This window comes from Macrotis lagotis, chromosome 5, assembly GCF_037893015.1.
Source record: "Macrotis lagotis isolate mMagLag1 chromosome 5, bilby.v1.9.chrom.fasta, whole genome shotgun sequence".
Classification (NCBI taxonomy): domain Eukaryota; kingdom Metazoa; phylum Chordata; class Mammalia; order Peramelemorphia; family Peramelidae; genus Macrotis; species Macrotis lagotis.
In genome coordinates, this window is record NC_133662.1 from 185979905 (window position 1) to 185997947 (window position 18043).

Consider the following 18043-nt stretch of genomic DNA (forward strand, 5'->3'; position numbering starts at 1 on the left):
GTGACACTTCAACAGTGGATTTCAATGTTTAATTTATTTACCCCTTGATACAATGATTGATATGCCCTTGAGATAGTTTTTGCCTAAATTTACTTTATCCGGCATCCTTAGAATGGCATTAATAGATTAAATAAATAAAAACATGAGCCCTTTCAGTCATTTTATTTTGTTGAAATATTGAATAGGTATAAGCTGTACCCTATAATATTTAGTTTTCTTTTTATCTTTTCAATTTCCATCTCTCATGTCTCATCACTCTCTTGCTGACTTTTCTATTTGTCACCATTCCAAAACTAGCTGAAAGGGGAAGGAGTGAGTGAACTCAACCAGTGTAGTCAGGCAAATAGCTTTCTAGGCTGTTTCTGAATGGCTTATTGATCAACTCTTCCTGCCCTGGAGCAACCCCATCATCCACCATGAATCAAACTTTCACTCACCAGCACAGTCACAGGAAGAATCTTAGGCATCCAATGCCTCATGTAGCTGCCCTGCTCTACTTGCTTCTGAGACTGGTTTTTCCACCTTTCTTCTCTCTGCTTACTCACTGCTCACCAATGAATCAATTTGATTGGTGATGGATCAGCTCACTTTTGGATGCCTGCTTCCTTCACATACTTCTCCTAACTACAGGGGAATGGATGGGAAAATAGTCATGCAATTAGTGTACACATCTCACTCCTACTTTTTCCCTACAACCCCATCAGGATGGAAATATCCAGAGAAATATCCAGAGAAATCTTCATACACAATTCTTAGCACTGTCCTCCACATTTAAGTATACTAAATTTTGCTTTACAAGTCCATTTTTACCATTTCCTAGGCTTTGGAGGTCTGTATGTCACTTGGCTTCTTGAACATCCACTTTTTATTTTATTCTTTTAAAATATGAGGACAGTGATTTGGAGGTCACAAAACAAATTAATCTCCTTGACATCTTTGTCCTGTGTCTTCTGGCTAGATGGAAGCATTGGGGCATCAGGATAATTAATGATTTTTTCAATAGTAGGCTCTTTGATTCTCCCCATAATAAATTTGTCAGTGTCAAGTGGCCATTTTAATCTGAGGCAATTGTAAGAAATAAACCGCACTAGAAATATAAGTTCCCCACAAACATATGTAGAGTGCTTCTTGTACTGTCAATTCTTTTTATCACATGCCAAAGTAAATATTTTACTTCTTCCCATTCTAAAAAGGGACCTTAAAAGTATACTACTAATAAGAATATTGTATCAGAACCAAAATGGACATTAGCAACTTTATTCCTGCTCCTTCATTAAATAAATGTGGAATCAGAGGGTTCATTTTCCCCTTCAAAGTCAAATGATGACACCAGGAATTGAACCTGTGTCTTGTAGTACACACATCCTTCAACTGTGTCAAACTGAGTCATGCAAGGCTTAGGATGACAGGAAATTAATTTGCTGTTTCTTCTCAAACTAACGAATAGAACTTAAAGCAGCAGATCTATGGGCTACAAGAGCAGTTCAAGATAAATGAATCCCGGTGGTTTGTGGCTCATATCAAACTCCAGAGTCAAATAGAAGTCCTAATGAAACAAAACCTGGAGCTCCAAGATGAACTTCGAGCTTCAGAACATCAGCGGCTGGAAATCAGCAAGAAATCATTGGCTTTACATTCTCCAAGAAGGAAATCAGAATCTCTGGTATCTAAAAACACATTTTGTTATTCATAACAAATGAGTATCATTCATCAATGACTTTTTTCATTCAAAGCTTATGGCATCTACTCATCCCTATTCTGTTAGCAAAGTCTCTAAAACATAGAAAGGGAACTCACCTTGTTTAGATCAACTTCATGTTATCTTTAATAATATTAATAATAATGATAAATCTACCAAAAAGTCAAGGTTAGAACCTTTCAAGTAGTCTCTTATCAAAAATCATAATTTCACTCCTAGCTTATTTTTTGACATAATCTATGGAAAGGTCAAAGATGTCATTTTAATGTGGGATAGTAATCATTTATGCTTTTAAATAAACTATCTCCCTACAACACTTCAGCTTTTACGTATCTTCATGTATGATAGTATATATTCAAAAAAGAATGTACTAAAAGAGGATGAAAACCATGCCCATTATTTGTAGGACTTGCTGTCCTACTAAGGCAATGATATAATTGTCAGTTTAGCAAGCATGAGTGACCCTTTGTGAACTTCAATGCAGTTTTCAGATGGACTTAACCTCCAAGGGAATCTGCTCTCATATAATCTTGTTGAGTATAGATGGAAAAGAAGAGGTGGTCGGGTGGAGTAGCGGTGAGGGAATGCTTTTCAATTTACATGGAAAATTCTAGTAGATGAAAAACAAAATTAGCCTCTCTGCTACTATGCTTGTGCCAATGTGAAATCTTGCCTTTGACATTTTGTTTTTGATTAATCATTCTTTAGGAATCAGAATCTATTCTTAGAGGACCTTCAAGCCTGTCAAAGAATGAGGGAACACTAATGAATGCTAGTCCAACAAGTTGCAGAGACCAGAGGTTATCATCTGATAAATATACTTCTCTAGAGGTGATTACTAATGTTTATGCTCTTGAAAAGAATATTCATGTGATATATAACCATATTTTTTTGTCCATAAATTTTTTTTAGTCTTTCCTTTCTTCCATGTGTCAACTAAATATCCCTCTTTAACTCTTTACGGAAGGGATACTCTTTTTAAAACAAAATAACCTACCTACCCAAACTGCCCAAACAATAAGCCCCAGAAAAATGCCCCCCAAATATTGACATTTCATTAGCATTAATCCACTCACTCTAAAGATTTTGGGTTAAAATACTTATCATTAACGTTGTAGTGTCTTTTATATAATTTTATAGTTACAAGTATTTACCTCATAAAACTTCTAGAATTTTGAGTGCCATCTGTGGTTGCCATGACTGCACCAGACAAATAATTTCCCAGGCCTTGTGCAACCAGCAGGCCAGACATTCCCCACCCTTGCCTTAGAGTTATTGTAGACTGAATCTTTCTCAAGCTGTGGGATGAATGCAGGCTACATCTTCAACTGTGATAATGCACCCCCCCAAAAAATTCTAGGTTCATGTAGCTTTTCACAATTTCTAAACCATCCATTCATTTAAAACACAAACATCAGAAAGCACAAATTAACAATATGATTTCCCCTCAGGCCTAATATCTTAAGATGCCAGAATAATCCTTTTTCTATCATTAAACTCAATACCTCCAAGGCTGAACTTTCCAAAGTGCTTGTTTGGAATTTGAAGCCATTCAAAGTTTAGTCCTTTCCTATATTTCCAGTGTTTTTGCATTTTACTCCTTTCCAGATATGCCATGGATAACTTGGTGCTTCTCAAACCTAGATGCATCCTAGATGACATCCAGGGCCATCTCCAGTCATCCTAATCTATATTTGATTACTGGATCTGGATGGCTCGGAGGAGAAAGTGAGGCTGGAGCCTTAGCACAGCCCCACCTCACTCCAATTCAATTCACTTGTCTGTCATAGCATCACCTCCCTGATGTCATGGTCCTCATAAGAAAAAAGGACAAACAACAATTCTATCTCCTTGCAGCACTAGCTGCCCCCAATGGTTCTCCTTCCTTTCCTTTGTCTCTTAGCTTCTCTGATTGAAATCAAAATTGAAGATCCAGCTCAAATTCCAACTTCCCAAGGAGGCTTCTCATGCCTCATCCCTCTCTATTGTCTTTCCCTAGGGTCTTCCTCTGAGCTTACCTCCCAATTTTTTTCAGTGTATATTATCTGATTCCAATTATTTATACATTGTCACCTTCAATTAGATTATGAGCTCCTTAAACATAAAGACTGTTTCTTGCGTTTTCCCCCTATCCTTGGAGCTTTAGCCTGGCACTTGATAAATGCTTGACTGTATGGTGAGCTTTTTTCAAAGTGGATATTGACATCCCTAACTTTTTTTTTCAGTTTTAGAACAAAGAGAAATTACCTTGAAATAAAGAATCCAAAGAGAGACTTGAATTAATCTAGTTGTCAGTTTCACTAGCAGAATTATTGATATTCTGAGGAGTGGCAGGAGACACACATGGTTTTGCTCATATAAAAATGTACAATTATTTGTTTTTAGCCAGTAAACGATAAAATAGAAAAAGTGGAATCTAAGAAAGCAACATCAAGAGAAAATGGAGAAAAAAATGTTTCTCCAAGTCTTCGTGTCAAAAGTCCACCACCTACTGAAAAAAGATCTACCCTGGAACAAAGAATCCCATCATTTGATCCAGAAATGGTAAAACAAAAACAAAAACAAAAATCAGGCTCTAGAGAGTCATAGACAATGAACAAAAATTGTACTGATGTCTAACAAGATCGCTATCAATTTATTGGTTTGGAGGAATAATCATTTTTCTATGTTATTATTTATGGTTTGATTTTAATCTTGACCTAGTTTTTAAGTGCCAAACAATGAACTAATTACATGTGACACTTTTCATTTTTTGTTTTAATGTGCTCTGTTGTGGTCACCTCCCATTCATTACTTTAAAAAAATTATTGCTGCATTTTTTCCCTTATCCAAGCCCCACCTCCATCCCCCCCAACACCTAACACAGTACTGATTGCAGATCAGGCATGAAAAAATATATTTCATTTCTTCATTATTACTGATGAGCTCCTTATTGACCAGCAATCTTATTTTAGTCCTGATTCTTCGCCTTGACCTCTCTATAGCATTTCCCTTTTTTAAATGCCCTTTTGTTTTGGATCTTCTCTTTTCTTTGAGTTTCTGGAATACTAGTCACTTTGGTTCTCCACCTTATTCTTTCTTGCTCTCTCTCAGTATCCTTTGCTGCTCCCTGACCTGCTCCCAAATTTTACTCTAATGCTGAAACTGAAGTTAGGAAGATCTCAGTTCAAATTCAGCCCAAGACACACTAAAAAGCAAGAATAATAAAACCCACCTTCCAAAGTTATTAGGTTTTTCAAACTATTTTTTGTGCTTCATCATTATTATTAATCATTCTTCCTTTCATCCTCTATATAGTCAGGAAAGAGATTTTCCTAAAGTGCAGATCTTGCTATATGCTGCTCCCCTCAGTCCCATATTCAATGAACTTTAATGGTTCCCTGTTAGCTCTACAATTAAATATATACTTCCCTAGAATTTAAAGTCCTTTGTAACCTGACATATTAACTGCACCCCCATCTCCATTCATGGTTCATCCAAATTGGCTAGCTTGTTATTTTTTGTATATTTAATCTATCAGCTCTTTACCTTTGTGCAGACTCTCCACCATGCCTGAAATAGCCCCTCTTCCATGTACACTTTTTTATATTACCTAGCACATTTCAAAGATTAGCTTAGGTGCTATCTCCTACAGGAGGTCTTTGATGATCGTTCTAGCTGCTCCTCCTTCAAAGTACTCTGCATTTGATTTGCATATATTTTATATGTATTTATATATGGATGTGTTTGTTCCTTAATGGAACATAATCTTCTCAAGGACAAAGACTGTTTAATGTTTCTCTTTGGATATCCTACACCTGCACAGTGCCTGCCACATAGTAAGCATTTAATAAATTTGGATTGATTTATTGATCAGTCTTTACTTGAACTCTTTGGAAAAAATATTTTAAAAAATCATTTTTAATTTAAATTATTGACACATTTTCCTTCTGTTGCCATAGCACCTATCACTCTGTAGACACTGCATTATGATAATTGATGAAATAATATGGATTATTATAACAACAACTAATAGCTTTCTGATGAGTTAAAAAAACAATTAATTTTATATCCCCATAGTATCTGGTACATAATAGATACTCAAGAAATGTTAGTTAAAACTAACTAGTTGGTGAACATAGCTTTTGCAAAGCAGTGGAGTTAAGTGATTTGCCTAAGGTCACACAGCTAGGTAATTGTTTTTTTAACGATTTTATTTGAGTTTTGAATTTTACAATTTTTCTCCTAATCTTACTTCCCTCCCCACCCCACCCTACCCCCATGGAAAACAATCTGTCAGTCTTTATTCTGTTTCCATGTTGTGCATTGATCCAAATTGAGTGAATTGAGAGAGAAAGGACATCCTTAGGGAATAAACAAAAAGTATAAGAGATAACAAGATCAGACAATAAGATAATCTGTTTTTTTTTTTCTAAATTAAAGTGAATACTCCTTGAAATTTGTTCAAACTCAACAGCTCTTTATCTGGATACAGATGGTATTCTCCATTGCAGACGGCCCAAAATTGTTCGTGGTTGTTGCACTGATGGAACAAGCAAGTCCATCAAGGTTGATCATCATCCCCATGTTACTGTTAGGGTGTGCAGTGTTTTTCTAGTTCTGCTCATTTCACTCAGCATCAGTTCATGCAGATCCCTCCAGGCTTCCCTGAATTCCCATTCCTCTTGGTTTCTAATAGAACAATAGTGTTCAATGACATACATATACCACAGTTTGCTAAGCCGTTCCCCAATTGAAGGACATTTACTTGATTTCCAATTCTTTGCCACCACAAACAGGGCTGCTATGAATATTTTTGTACAAGTGATGTTTTTAACCTTTTCTCATTATCTCTTCAGGGTATAGACCCAGTAGTGGTATTGCTGCTTTCAAAGGGTATGCTCATTTTTGTTGCCCTTTGGGAGTAGTTCCAAATTTCTCTCCAGAAAGGTTGGATGAGTTCAAAGCTCCACCAACAATGTAATAGTGTCCCAAATTTCCCACAATCCTTCCAACAATGATTATTATCCTTTCTGGTCATATTGGCCAGTCTGAGAGGTGTGAGGTAGTATCTCAGAGAGGCTTTGATTTTCATTTCTCTAATCATTAATGATTTAGAGCAATTTTTCATATGTCTATGGATTGCTTTGATCTCCTCATCTGTAAATTGCCTTTACATATCCTTTGACCATTTGTCAATTGGGGAATGGCTTTTTTTAAAATATGACTCAGTTCTCTGTATATTTTAGAAACGATTCCTTTATCAGAATCATTAGTTGTAAAGATTGTTTCCCAATTTACTACATTTCTTTTGATCTTGGTTGCAGTGGTTTTATCTGTGCAAAAGCTTTTTAGTTTAATGCAATCGAAATCATCTAGATTGTTTTGGTGATGTTCTCCAACTCTTCCTTAGTCATAACCTGCTTCCCTTTCCATAGATCTGACAGGTAAACTAGTCCTTGATCTTCTAATTTGCTTATAGTATTGATTTTTTTTGTCTATCCTGTAACCATTTGGATCTTATCTTGGTATAGGGTGTGAGGTGTTGGTCTAATCTAAGTTTCTTCCATACTAATTTCCAATTTTCCCAGCAGTTTTTATCAAAGAGAGAGTTTTTATCCCAATAGCTAGACTCTTTGGGTTTATCAAACTGCAGATTACTATAATCGTCTCCTGCTTTTGCATCTAGTCTATTCCACTGGTCTACCACTCTATTTCTTATCTAATACCAAAAAGTTTTGATAACTGATGCTGTATAATATAATTTTAGATTGGTAGGGCTAAGCCCCCTTCTTTTCCATTTTTTCACTGAATTACTAGAAATTCTTGACTTTTTATTTCTCCATATGAATTTACTTACAATTTTTTCTAATTCATTAAAGTATTTTTTTTTTGGAATTTTGATTGGTAGGGCACTAAAAAGTAGTTGAGTTTTGGTAGAATTGTCATTTTTATTATATTAGCTCGACCTATCCATGAGCAGTTGATGTTTGCCCAGTTATTTAAATCTGATTTAATTTGTGTGAGAAGTGTTACATAATTGTTTTCAAAAAATTTTCTGAGTCTGTCTTGGCAAATAGACTCCCAGGTATTTTATATTATCTGAGGTTACTTTGAATGGGATTTCTCTTTCTAGCGCTTCCTGCTCTATCTTGCTAGACATATATAGAAAAGTTGAGGATTTATGAGGGTTTATTTTATAACCTGCAACTTTGCTAAATTTGCTAATTGTTTCCAGTAGTTTTTTTGCATGATTTCTTGGGATTCTCTAGGTAAACCATCACGTCATCTGCAAAGAGTGAGAGTTTTGTCTCTTCCTTCCCAATCCTAATTCCTTCAATTTCTTTTTCTTCTCTAATTGCTAAAGCTAACATTTCTAATACGATATTGAATAGTAGTGGTGATAGTGGGCACCCTTGTTTCACCCCTGATCTTATTGGGAATGCCTCTAGCCTCTCCCCATTGAATATAATGCTTGTTGATGGTTTCAGATAGATACTGCTAATTATTCTAAGGAACAGTCCATTTATTCCTACACACACTCTAGTGTTTTTAGTAGGAATGGATGCTGTATTCAGTATCTAATGATATGATCATATAATTTCTCAAAGGTTTGTTGTTGATATAATTGATTATACTGTTTTCCTAATATTGAACCAACCCTACATTCCTGGGATAAATCCTACTTGATCGTAAGTTGTTATCCCAGTGATAACTTGTAATCGTTTTGCTAAGATTTTAAGCTTTTTGCATCTATATTCATTAACAGCTAGGTAATTATAATGTGTCTGAGAACATATTTGAACTCAGGTTCTCCTGAGTTCAAGACCAGTCCTCTATCCACTGCACCACCAAACTGCTCCTGAACATAATTTTTAAAAGGGGTTCAAGTTTGTCTATTGGTACTTTAAGGCAGTGTCATATCTATCTGTGATATAGTAAACAGTAGTATTAAGTTCTTTTTAAATTAAATTTTCTAAATTTAACAAATGTCAACATTTCTATGTACAAGATTGGAACAAGAAAGGAGAATATATGAAATCCATTGCTTTCTAATTGTCTTATGAATATAAAAAATTCAATGTGTAACTTTAAAAACTGTCTGCTTCATTATAGTTGCTAATTCACTGGATATTGCTACACTTTTAGGTCATCTATCAATCTCCAAGAAATCTACAAAATGCACATATGAAAAAATCACCAGTGCCAATATCCCCACATGGCATGTATAATGAAGAAAGCCTACCAGCTTATGAAAATGGTAAGAGCTGTCAGGAAGATGCTTTTTGTCCAATTTGAGTAACTTCCTAAAAATGAGTTTTGTTTTGTTTTGGGGAACATATCTATCCCATGTATATGCATGATCATCTTGAATTATCATGATTATCTTTTCATTGATTGATGTTTTATTTTACTTTTCCAATTACATGTTATGAAAGTTTTTCAACATTCATCCACTTGCATATTTATAATTTGCACATTTTTCTGCCAACCTCCCTCCCCAGACCCCTTCCCTCAAAGGAGAACAATCTGGTAAAAATTGTATATGGACATTTGTTTTTAGCATATTTGCAGATTAGTGTATGAGAAATTAGGATTAAAGGAAAAGAAAGAAAACCATGGGATGGGAAAGAAAAGCATAAGAGAAGTTTTTTTTTTTTTTTTTTAAAAGGAACATGGTATCCATTCAGAGATTCCATGTGGGGTTTTTGTTTTTGTTTTTTCCCTCTGGATGTGGATGGTACTGTCCATAGCTAGTCTCCCAGGGTTGTCTGAGCTCTCTGAACTGCTGAGAGGAGCTGCATCCATCATAATTGTTCAACTCACAATACTTCCTGTCTTGGATAACCAGTATTTAAAAAAATTATTTAAGGCAATAGGGGTTAAGTGACTTGCCTAAGGTCACACAGCTATTATTAAGTGTCTGAGGTTGGATTTGAACTCAGGTACTCCTGACTCCAGGACCCATGCTCTATCTACTTTGCCACCTAGCTGCCCCTCTCCCAGCATTTTTTTCAAAAGGACTTTGTCATAACTTTGTGATTGTGATTTCATGCAGGACAACCATATTGTACTTTTGTAATCAAACTTATTTCCTTTCTAGACAGATCTGTATTGACCTCTGGAAATTATGAAGAAGCACTCCTCCTTCAGGCTCGACAAAATGATCACAGGTCCTCTACCTTCCATCAGACTGAAGACACGCAGGTGGTCAAGGTCAGACCACTCCATAAATCTGGGCAATCATGGTCACATCATGCTCTTGGGCTAGAATGCCTTTTAAGGTTTAAGTTCTAAATAAATGTTCCTAGGATCAGTAAATTTTCTAAGGGTGAGAGATCCATGTTACCCTCTCCATATCCTCTAGAGAACTAATGAACAAAACTATCAAGTTAACCTATAGGCCACTGTACAAATATTCCCATTACCTCCTGGGTTCAGGCATATATTGTATAAATGGATTAGCTTGGTCATTTTCCAGTTCTCAATTGTTTGACAATCAGGAAAGAGTTGAAAAAACAGACCATTTAAAAAATAGTAAAATTCTAATATTTTTTTCACCTTTCCCCTCAAGAAGTATTTTATGATGAATGAAATTTTCAATTTATGATCAAATTCAACAATAGAATCTATAGAATGATTTCCAAGTCCCTAAGGCTTATCTCAAGCTGTATTTTTTGAAAGTAACTTTAGAAATAATCTAGTCCAACCCCCAATTCAGTGAGGGAAACTGGTTACCAACATGCCTGGAAAAGGGTTGCTGACATTTGTTCACCTTTTTCCCCCATGAGGCTACATACTTCATTTCTGGAAGATTGTAATTGTGAGAAAATATTTCTGTATATTGAAATGAAATCTGCCTCCATATAATTAAGACAACTCTAAGCTCTGAAAGTAGGCTGAATCTCATTGTTCTTCAGTTTGATTGCCTTTTAAATATTTGAAGACCAATCATACCTCCCATCTTCAGATCTTTTCAATTACATACTTTATTAGAAATAACATTAAATATCAATGCAAATAATTGTCAATGCAAACAAAGGCTTAGTAACTGCTTATATTATTAAATAAATTAACTTGAGAAGTAGCATAGCATAGCGAATACATAGCTGACCCCAAATCCAGGAAGACCTGGAGTCAAGTCTTGCCTCTGGTATATGTGACCCGAACAAGTGACTTCACCTCTCAGTCTTTAGGTACTTTGCTCTGAGGATAATTTACAGAGAGGGTATGACCTGACTTGGTAAAAGGATAGTTTTCATATGGAATTTCCTTATGCCACTGAATCACAGCTCTTGACCCTTTCCCTTATCAAATTTAATACACTCATGCAGTGGGAGTATAACCTGACAAACACACACACACACACACACACACACACACACACACACACACACACACATACACACACACAAACACACACATATACTCACACATACACTCACACACACACACACACATACATACACACATAAATATTCCCCCCACAGTTTTCTGCCACTAAAATATCCTACATACAGAAATGAGAAATTAAATAGAGTAGATCCTCAGATTTTTTTTCAGTTGTTTTTCCTAATAGTTTAGAGATTCTTATAATCCTGTTCAATGATCTAGTGGTTTTTGAATGGTTCTGTTAAAAGTTCGGTATCCAGATCAACAGTCTTCTCTTGTTTCATGTTTCTTTCAATATGATGCTCTGATTAATTTGTCCTAAGATCTCATGATTTTTATTCATACCGAATATTTTAAAAAATATAGCATTTTTATATTTAAATTATTGCCACCTTTCTTGTTGCATCCTATAAAAACTCTTAGATCTTTCTTTACACCAACTATCAATGATCAGTGGTGCCCCCATCTTGTATTTATGCAAGCATTTATCCAAACATAGAACTTGCCATTTATTCCTACTAAATTTCATTTATTGATTTCCATTCATATTGAGAGTTTAAAATCCTGCCTCTGTCAATCTGATATTTCAGTTTTCTCTCAGCTTTATACTGTCTACATACTTGATAACCAGCCTTCTTCAGCTCATTTTAAAGATGAAGAAACTGAGGTCAATTGTGTTAAGTAACTTGCCTGAGATCACACAATGACTAAGTGTCAGAGGCAGTCTTGAAAACATGTCTTCTGGACTCCAGGCTCTATTCACTGAACCACCTAGATGTCCCTCAGATCACCAGCAGGTGATCATTTCTTTTATATGTGGAGGATGTTAACTGTGATGGAATTCCTCTCAGGTCATACTTAAGAAATGAATGGGATTAGAGAGTAAAGATCTTCATTAAAAAAAAATCTGATCCAAAGCTTTGGTAATGTACCTTCTCAGGGAATTGATGTTCCCCATTTTTGATGTTTGATAGCAAATTAAATAATAAATGAATATTAGCTGCCACTTAATACATCTTCTTTCCCTGAAAACAAGAACAATAAAAAAAAAACAATGATGGTTTTTCTCTCCGTGCCTGTTGAGATGCATGCTTATCCAATATTAAAGGAGAGAAATTCGGCTGCATTATAGAATAGCAATTGTCACTGAGGGTGCCATCAGCTTATTGCAAATGACTGAAATATTTCTATAGGACTTTTCTTCCAAGTTAGCAACATCCAGAAAACTATTGTGGTCTATGAAGAATAAGAAAAAAGAAAAGGAAGTACAAAAAGAAATAAAACATCCAGATGGCAAGGTAGGGGATCAGAATCACCATTCATTCCATGCCTGTGTGTGTGTGTGTGTGTGTGTGTGTGTGTTATTGTCATCATTATATTTCATTCAGAATATCATGGAGGGCAGAAATTCAGAGACAGCAAATACCTCACCACTGTAAAAAGGTTCTAGCATCACTCCCTGCTTCTCTTTCTGTTAGCAGAAAACAGTCAGTTCCTTTTTTCTTTTCTTTTCGAATTTAGCTTACTCTGTATTACTTGGCTCCAACCCCCCACCTCCCACCCCCACAACCACCACATTCTCTTCTGATTTACAATTCAGCTTAATACTTAATATTCTTGACTGTTGGACTCTCTCTCTCTCTCTCTCTCTCAATCTCTCTCTCTCTCTCTCTCTCTCTCTCTCTCTCCCCATTTCTCTCTGTATATCTCTCTGTCTCTTTCTCTCTCTTTCTTTGTCTCTATTTGTCTCAATTTTCCTATCCCCCTACCCCCAGCAAAGGACCAGACAATTCATGCAGCAGGAGCAATGGGATCTACAAAGGTCCATCCATACTGATGACTTGAGTGAAGGAACTCAGCTCAGGATAATATCTCACATTTCTATCAATAGTTCTTTAGGGTCTACAACTCTTCTTCCTCATATCTGCCTGATGAGGGGTGATAGCAGCTCACATTCTCCAACCCAAATGTTCATTTTTTCAATTTTCATGATCTTTAGCTTCATGATTAAACTGGGAACGATCCTAGAGGTCAAATACAAATCCTATTCCTCCCCCTACTTCTTTTAATGAAGAAGCAGCTGAGGTCTAAGAAGAATAAATGACTTGTCCAAGATCACAAAATGCTAAGTGGCAAGGGCACTCTGGTCCTTTGACTCTGAAACTAAAGCAGGGTTCTTAGTTTGTGATCAATGTGCTTATTTTTCAAAATAATATTTTGATAATTGCAATTCAACATAATTTTTGAAATCTTAATTTATTTTATGATTTCAAAACATTATTCTGAAAAGGGGATCTTTAATATTATTTTATTGTGTCAAAAGGCACCTGCCCTCTCCCTCCCACCACCATATACTTATTAGGTATGGGACCCTGGGCAAGTCACTTAACCCTATTGCTTAAAAAAAAGCAATACAAAGGGGTCTTAAGCTTTCTCTTTCATGCTCTCTCTCAGTCCTGCTCCACTCACCTCCCCAATTCCCCTGAGTCATCTCACCGGCTCTTCCCATTATGACTTACTGCCTGTGGGTCTTCCCCTTTCTTTTTGACTTCTGTCCCCTGGATCCTTTCTCTTCATCTCCCGACCCTGCTCCCACTTCCCATTGTTCCATAGAGAATGGATTGAGCTATTGTTTTAGAGAATCTGAGATATGGGTCCTTCTATAAAGGCACAGGGCGAATCCTTCCCATTTCATACCTAAAAGAAATGAAGAAATGAGAGAATAAAAATTTTGATTAAAAAATTAAGTCTGGTCCAAAGTCCTGCTAATGTATTTTCTCAGGATATTGAGAACATATTGCTATGTTTGATGCTCTATAGTAAATTAAATGATAAATGAATATTAGCTACTACTCAATACCTCTTCCTTCCTTGAAAAAAATATCTATGATAGTTTTTAACCTGTTACCAAAATCAGAATCAACAACAGTATTTGAGTCTGTTCATCTTTAACAGAGATGAATACTAATAATTAAAGAACAATTCCTCTAAGACAGAACTAAACTTAATGTTGTTTAATGTATTTGACTTTGTGTTTGGTTATCTGGGTGGGAACTGAGGGGAGGAGGAAGGAACCAGGATCAGTTTGGGTTCTTAGGTCATCATTTGTGAAATCATTAGTTTGGCCAGCAGGTGGTGTAAGTGTGCAAGTTTTGATTGATGGCTGATTTTTTGGGAACAATTCTTAAGATTTTTTAAAAGAAATTTTTTTACTCCCTGTACATTTTCTCAGTTTATACTAGAATTAACTTCCAAATGGCTAAATTACAGTTTAGATACAATGGAATTTACTAAACATGAATTTGTCTTAGATTTGAGTTGGTAATTATGGGCTTCTGTAGAATAATGTGCATTTACTCTGGATGGATCCTAATCTGAGACCTACTAATGGTTGGACAAGGGACTTAACCTTCATGAGTCTCAGTTTCCTCATATATAAAATAGGAATACTAGCATTTGTATTACATGCCCTCACTGAGCTATTATGAAGAAAACATAAAAGTTGGCCTTCAAATTAATATATCATGTCAGTGATATATATATTACTGCTAAAATTTGAGATGACTTGAATTGGTTCCTTGATTCTAGTTTAATAATATTATTTTTATACTATCTAAATTTCTTCTTTATATGTAAAGACATCCTTAAGTAAAATCCTACAATAGAGAATTTATTATGATTGCTGGGTCAAACTCTACCACCATTGCCTGGTATAGATTTCTAGTGTAACCTTAGCTGCAGTCAAAACCCCAGAGCATTACTTGTATTTGTTTACTGTGACTAGTTTGACTTTGGACTTTGGAGTCACTGAAATCTAATAGCTTTTTCTCAGTCATTGGAACTGAAAGAGTCACCTAGTACAACCCATTGTAGCTGAGCAAACTAAGTTTAAATCCTCTTTCCCTTGATTTTCCTGAAACATTTTACACTTTAGACCCAATCCTTCCTGACTCTTTGTGTAACACTTCTTACACCTGCTATCCTCCTCCTGATCTGCTTATTCCTCTCCCAGATCCATCATCGGATCATCTTCCTTCTCCTTTCCACTAGGCTTGGATATCCTCAGGGCTCTTTCTTCTACTCTCTTCATATTCTCTGTCTTTTTAGTTTTATCTCCTCTCATGGAATCAGTATGAATTCAGATGACTCCCATCACACATACACACACATGCTCATATCTGTAAATACAAATACATACTCACATATATAAATGTTCACACCCTTAATACTTCAACGACCTGTGATGTTATCACTGCCACAAAAATTCTCACCCACTATAACAATAGAAGGCCCTCAAGGGTTTCCATGCCCAGAAAATTCATTGTACTGGTAAATTTCTCCAAATTGGTATGGCTGATCATCAGACAATGAACTTATTACTGAAACCATCTAATTTGTTGGGACCTACCTACAAAATACACACATGTCAAGAGACGATATATATATATATATATATATATATATATATATATATATACACATATATATGTATATATATAAACATATCTATTTTTATATATGGTAGTGCTATATAATAAAATAGTGATGGACTTGGAATTAAGAAAACCTGATTTCAAATCCCATTTTTTGACATTTATTAGCTGTGTGATCTTGGGAGAATTGTTTAAATTCTCTGAATCAAAGGTGATTAAAACAAATTCTAGATGCACTATATAATCTGTATTAGAGGAGGGAGTTCCCATGCCAAAGATATGAAAGGTCCTTGACATATATATATATATATATATATATATATATATATATATATATTTACATATGTATTATATATTGCATATATGTATGCAATGTGTGCTTACCTTGAAGTCATAGGTCCAAAATCAAGTTTATTATTTTCCCCATAAAACTTATTCATCTTCTCCCTTTCAATTTATCGTTTCACCATTTTTCCTGTCTCTGAGGTCTGAAACTTCAGTGTTCTCTCCTCTCTCCCTCCTTCTCTCTCTCTCTCTCTCTCACTCTCTCTCCCTTCCTTCCCCAAACTTCCTATTAGTTGCCAAGTTCTCATGATTCTTCCTTGAATATATCACTTTCTCTCCCTTCAATTTAAGGGAAAGGGAAGGAGGAGAAAAAAAGCTTAGAGGTTTTAAATGACTTGCCAATGTTACCAAGTATAGTAACTATTTGAGGTCAAATTTGAACTTAGGTCCTTCCTGATTCCAGAGTCAGCATTCTATCCACTGCATCACCATCTGCTTCCCACATTGCCACCACCAGAGTTCATTCCTTTTTAATCATTTGCCTAAACTATAAAAATAGTCAACTATTTAACTGGCCTCCCTTTCCTATAATCTTTCATTTTTCTGAACCAACCTACCCACAGTTGCCAAAATGTTTTTCTACAAAGGTTTCAGTATTTTACTCTCTGTCTCATAAACCTTCTATGGCTCCCCATTGCCTCTAATGGGAAAGATACAAATTCCATGTTCCTTTTAAGATTTTTCACTGTCTGATTTTAGCCTGCTTTTCCTACCTTGTTTCATGCTACTTCCCACTACACAACACTCTATATTCTTTCCATATTGGACTATTAGCTGTTTCCCAGTTTCCTTCTTTTGAAATCATTTGAGGCTTAGTTGCTTCCTCCTTGAAGCTTTCCCAGATCCTGCTCTCCATTCATCAGGAAACTATCTGTTTACCAATTTTTCTTATGGTACTTTACCTGTGCCTCTTCTTTGTTTTTACCACATTCTCCTTTGTATCATACCAAATTATTTGTTTTAATAAATACCCAGCTCCAACAGCACATAAACACCTTTGGGTAAGGAGCTAGATTTTTTTCATCTTTGTTTCTTTAATGCTTAAAACAATGCCTTTAACATTGAGGAGAGTACTTAATAAGTATTGATTTGGCTTAAATTGGTTCATCAGAATTCAGAAATTACACATTTTCTAGGGTAAAGAGAAACTGGAGCAGGCAAATATCTTGTAAAAAAGCATGAAAAATAAGTCAGACATACTAACCTTTTCTCATTGTATATCAGCTACATTTAGCAATGTGTGTTTAGAATTAATGAATTTAATGAATATGTCCATAGTATTACAATTTCAGGCTGCTGTCACAATTACTTAGTTCTGACAGTCCTGGGCATGTGGTAGGTACTTGACAACTGTTTGTTGAATAAATAAATGTATGAGTCAAACCATAAAAGTCTCATACTTCACTGATGCCCATGTGCCAACTTTCTTTTTTCTACAAAGGTGGAATGGAAATTTTCAGATGGAAGGAAAACAATCACTTTCCCCAATGGCAACAAGAAGGAGATCAGTGCTGATAAGAAAACAACTATTGTGACATTTGCAAATGGAGACATGCAGAAGTTCATGCCAGATCACAGAGTGGTACATCAATTCTTTTTCAAAATTGTTTTCAAAACCTGGGGGGAAACAAAACAAAACAAACCTTATATATAGTCTAGCTAGGTAGCATAGTAGATACAATACCAAGTCTTAAGTCAGGAAGACTTTTTCCAAAGTTCAAATTCAACTTCAGACATTATCTTTGTGACCCTGGGAAAGTCATCTAACCCTGTTTGTCTCAGTTTCCTTATCTGTAAAATGAGTTAGAGAAGGAAATGGCAAGCCATTCCTATATCTTTGCCAAGAAAACCCCAAGTGGGGATGTGAAGAGTCAGACATGACTGAAAATGACTGAACAACAAATACATAGTCTAACCCTTTTCTCAAATTTAAGTTTGGGTCCTAAATCTCTTTTATATCTTTTAACATTTTATTTGTTTTCCAATTATATACAATAGTAATATGTACCTATCATTTTTGTAAGGTTTTGAAGTCTACATTTCCCCCCTTCCCTCCTCCCCCACCAGACGACTGTCTGATAGTCTCTACATGGTTTCCATGCTATGCATTGATGTAAATTGAATATGTTATAAGAGTAAACATAACCCCACCCCAAGAAGATGAGAAACCTCAAGAATAGAGAGAAAAAAATTG

General features: G+C 35.5%; 1 protein-coding gene across 5 annotated transcripts in view; it reads left to right on the forward strand.

Annotated features, from left to right (window-relative positions):
• LOC141488184 (uncharacterized) overlaps positions 1 to 18043 on the forward strand; it is a 101297-nt gene that overhangs the window by 67294 nt on the left and 15960 nt on the right. For 3 of the 5 annotated variants that reach the window (XM_074188029.1, XM_074188030.1, XM_074188032.1), the window contains 7 exons: positions 1448 to 1663; positions 2408 to 2530; positions 4085 to 4243; positions 8828 to 8939; positions 9783 to 9895; positions 12265 to 12369; positions 17291 to 17431. In XM_074188029.1, coding sequence (XP_074044130.1) covers positions 1448 to 1663; positions 2408 to 2530; positions 4085 to 4243; positions 8828 to 8939; positions 9783 to 9895; positions 12265 to 12369; positions 17291 to 17431 — 969 coding nt within the window. Of the gene's footprint in view, positions 1 to 1447; positions 1664 to 2407; positions 2531 to 4084; positions 4244 to 8827; positions 8940 to 9782; positions 9896 to 12264; positions 12370 to 17290; positions 17432 to 18043 lie in introns of those variants that run through there. The other 2 variants (XM_074188031.1, XM_074188033.1) reach the window with 2 other exon arrangements.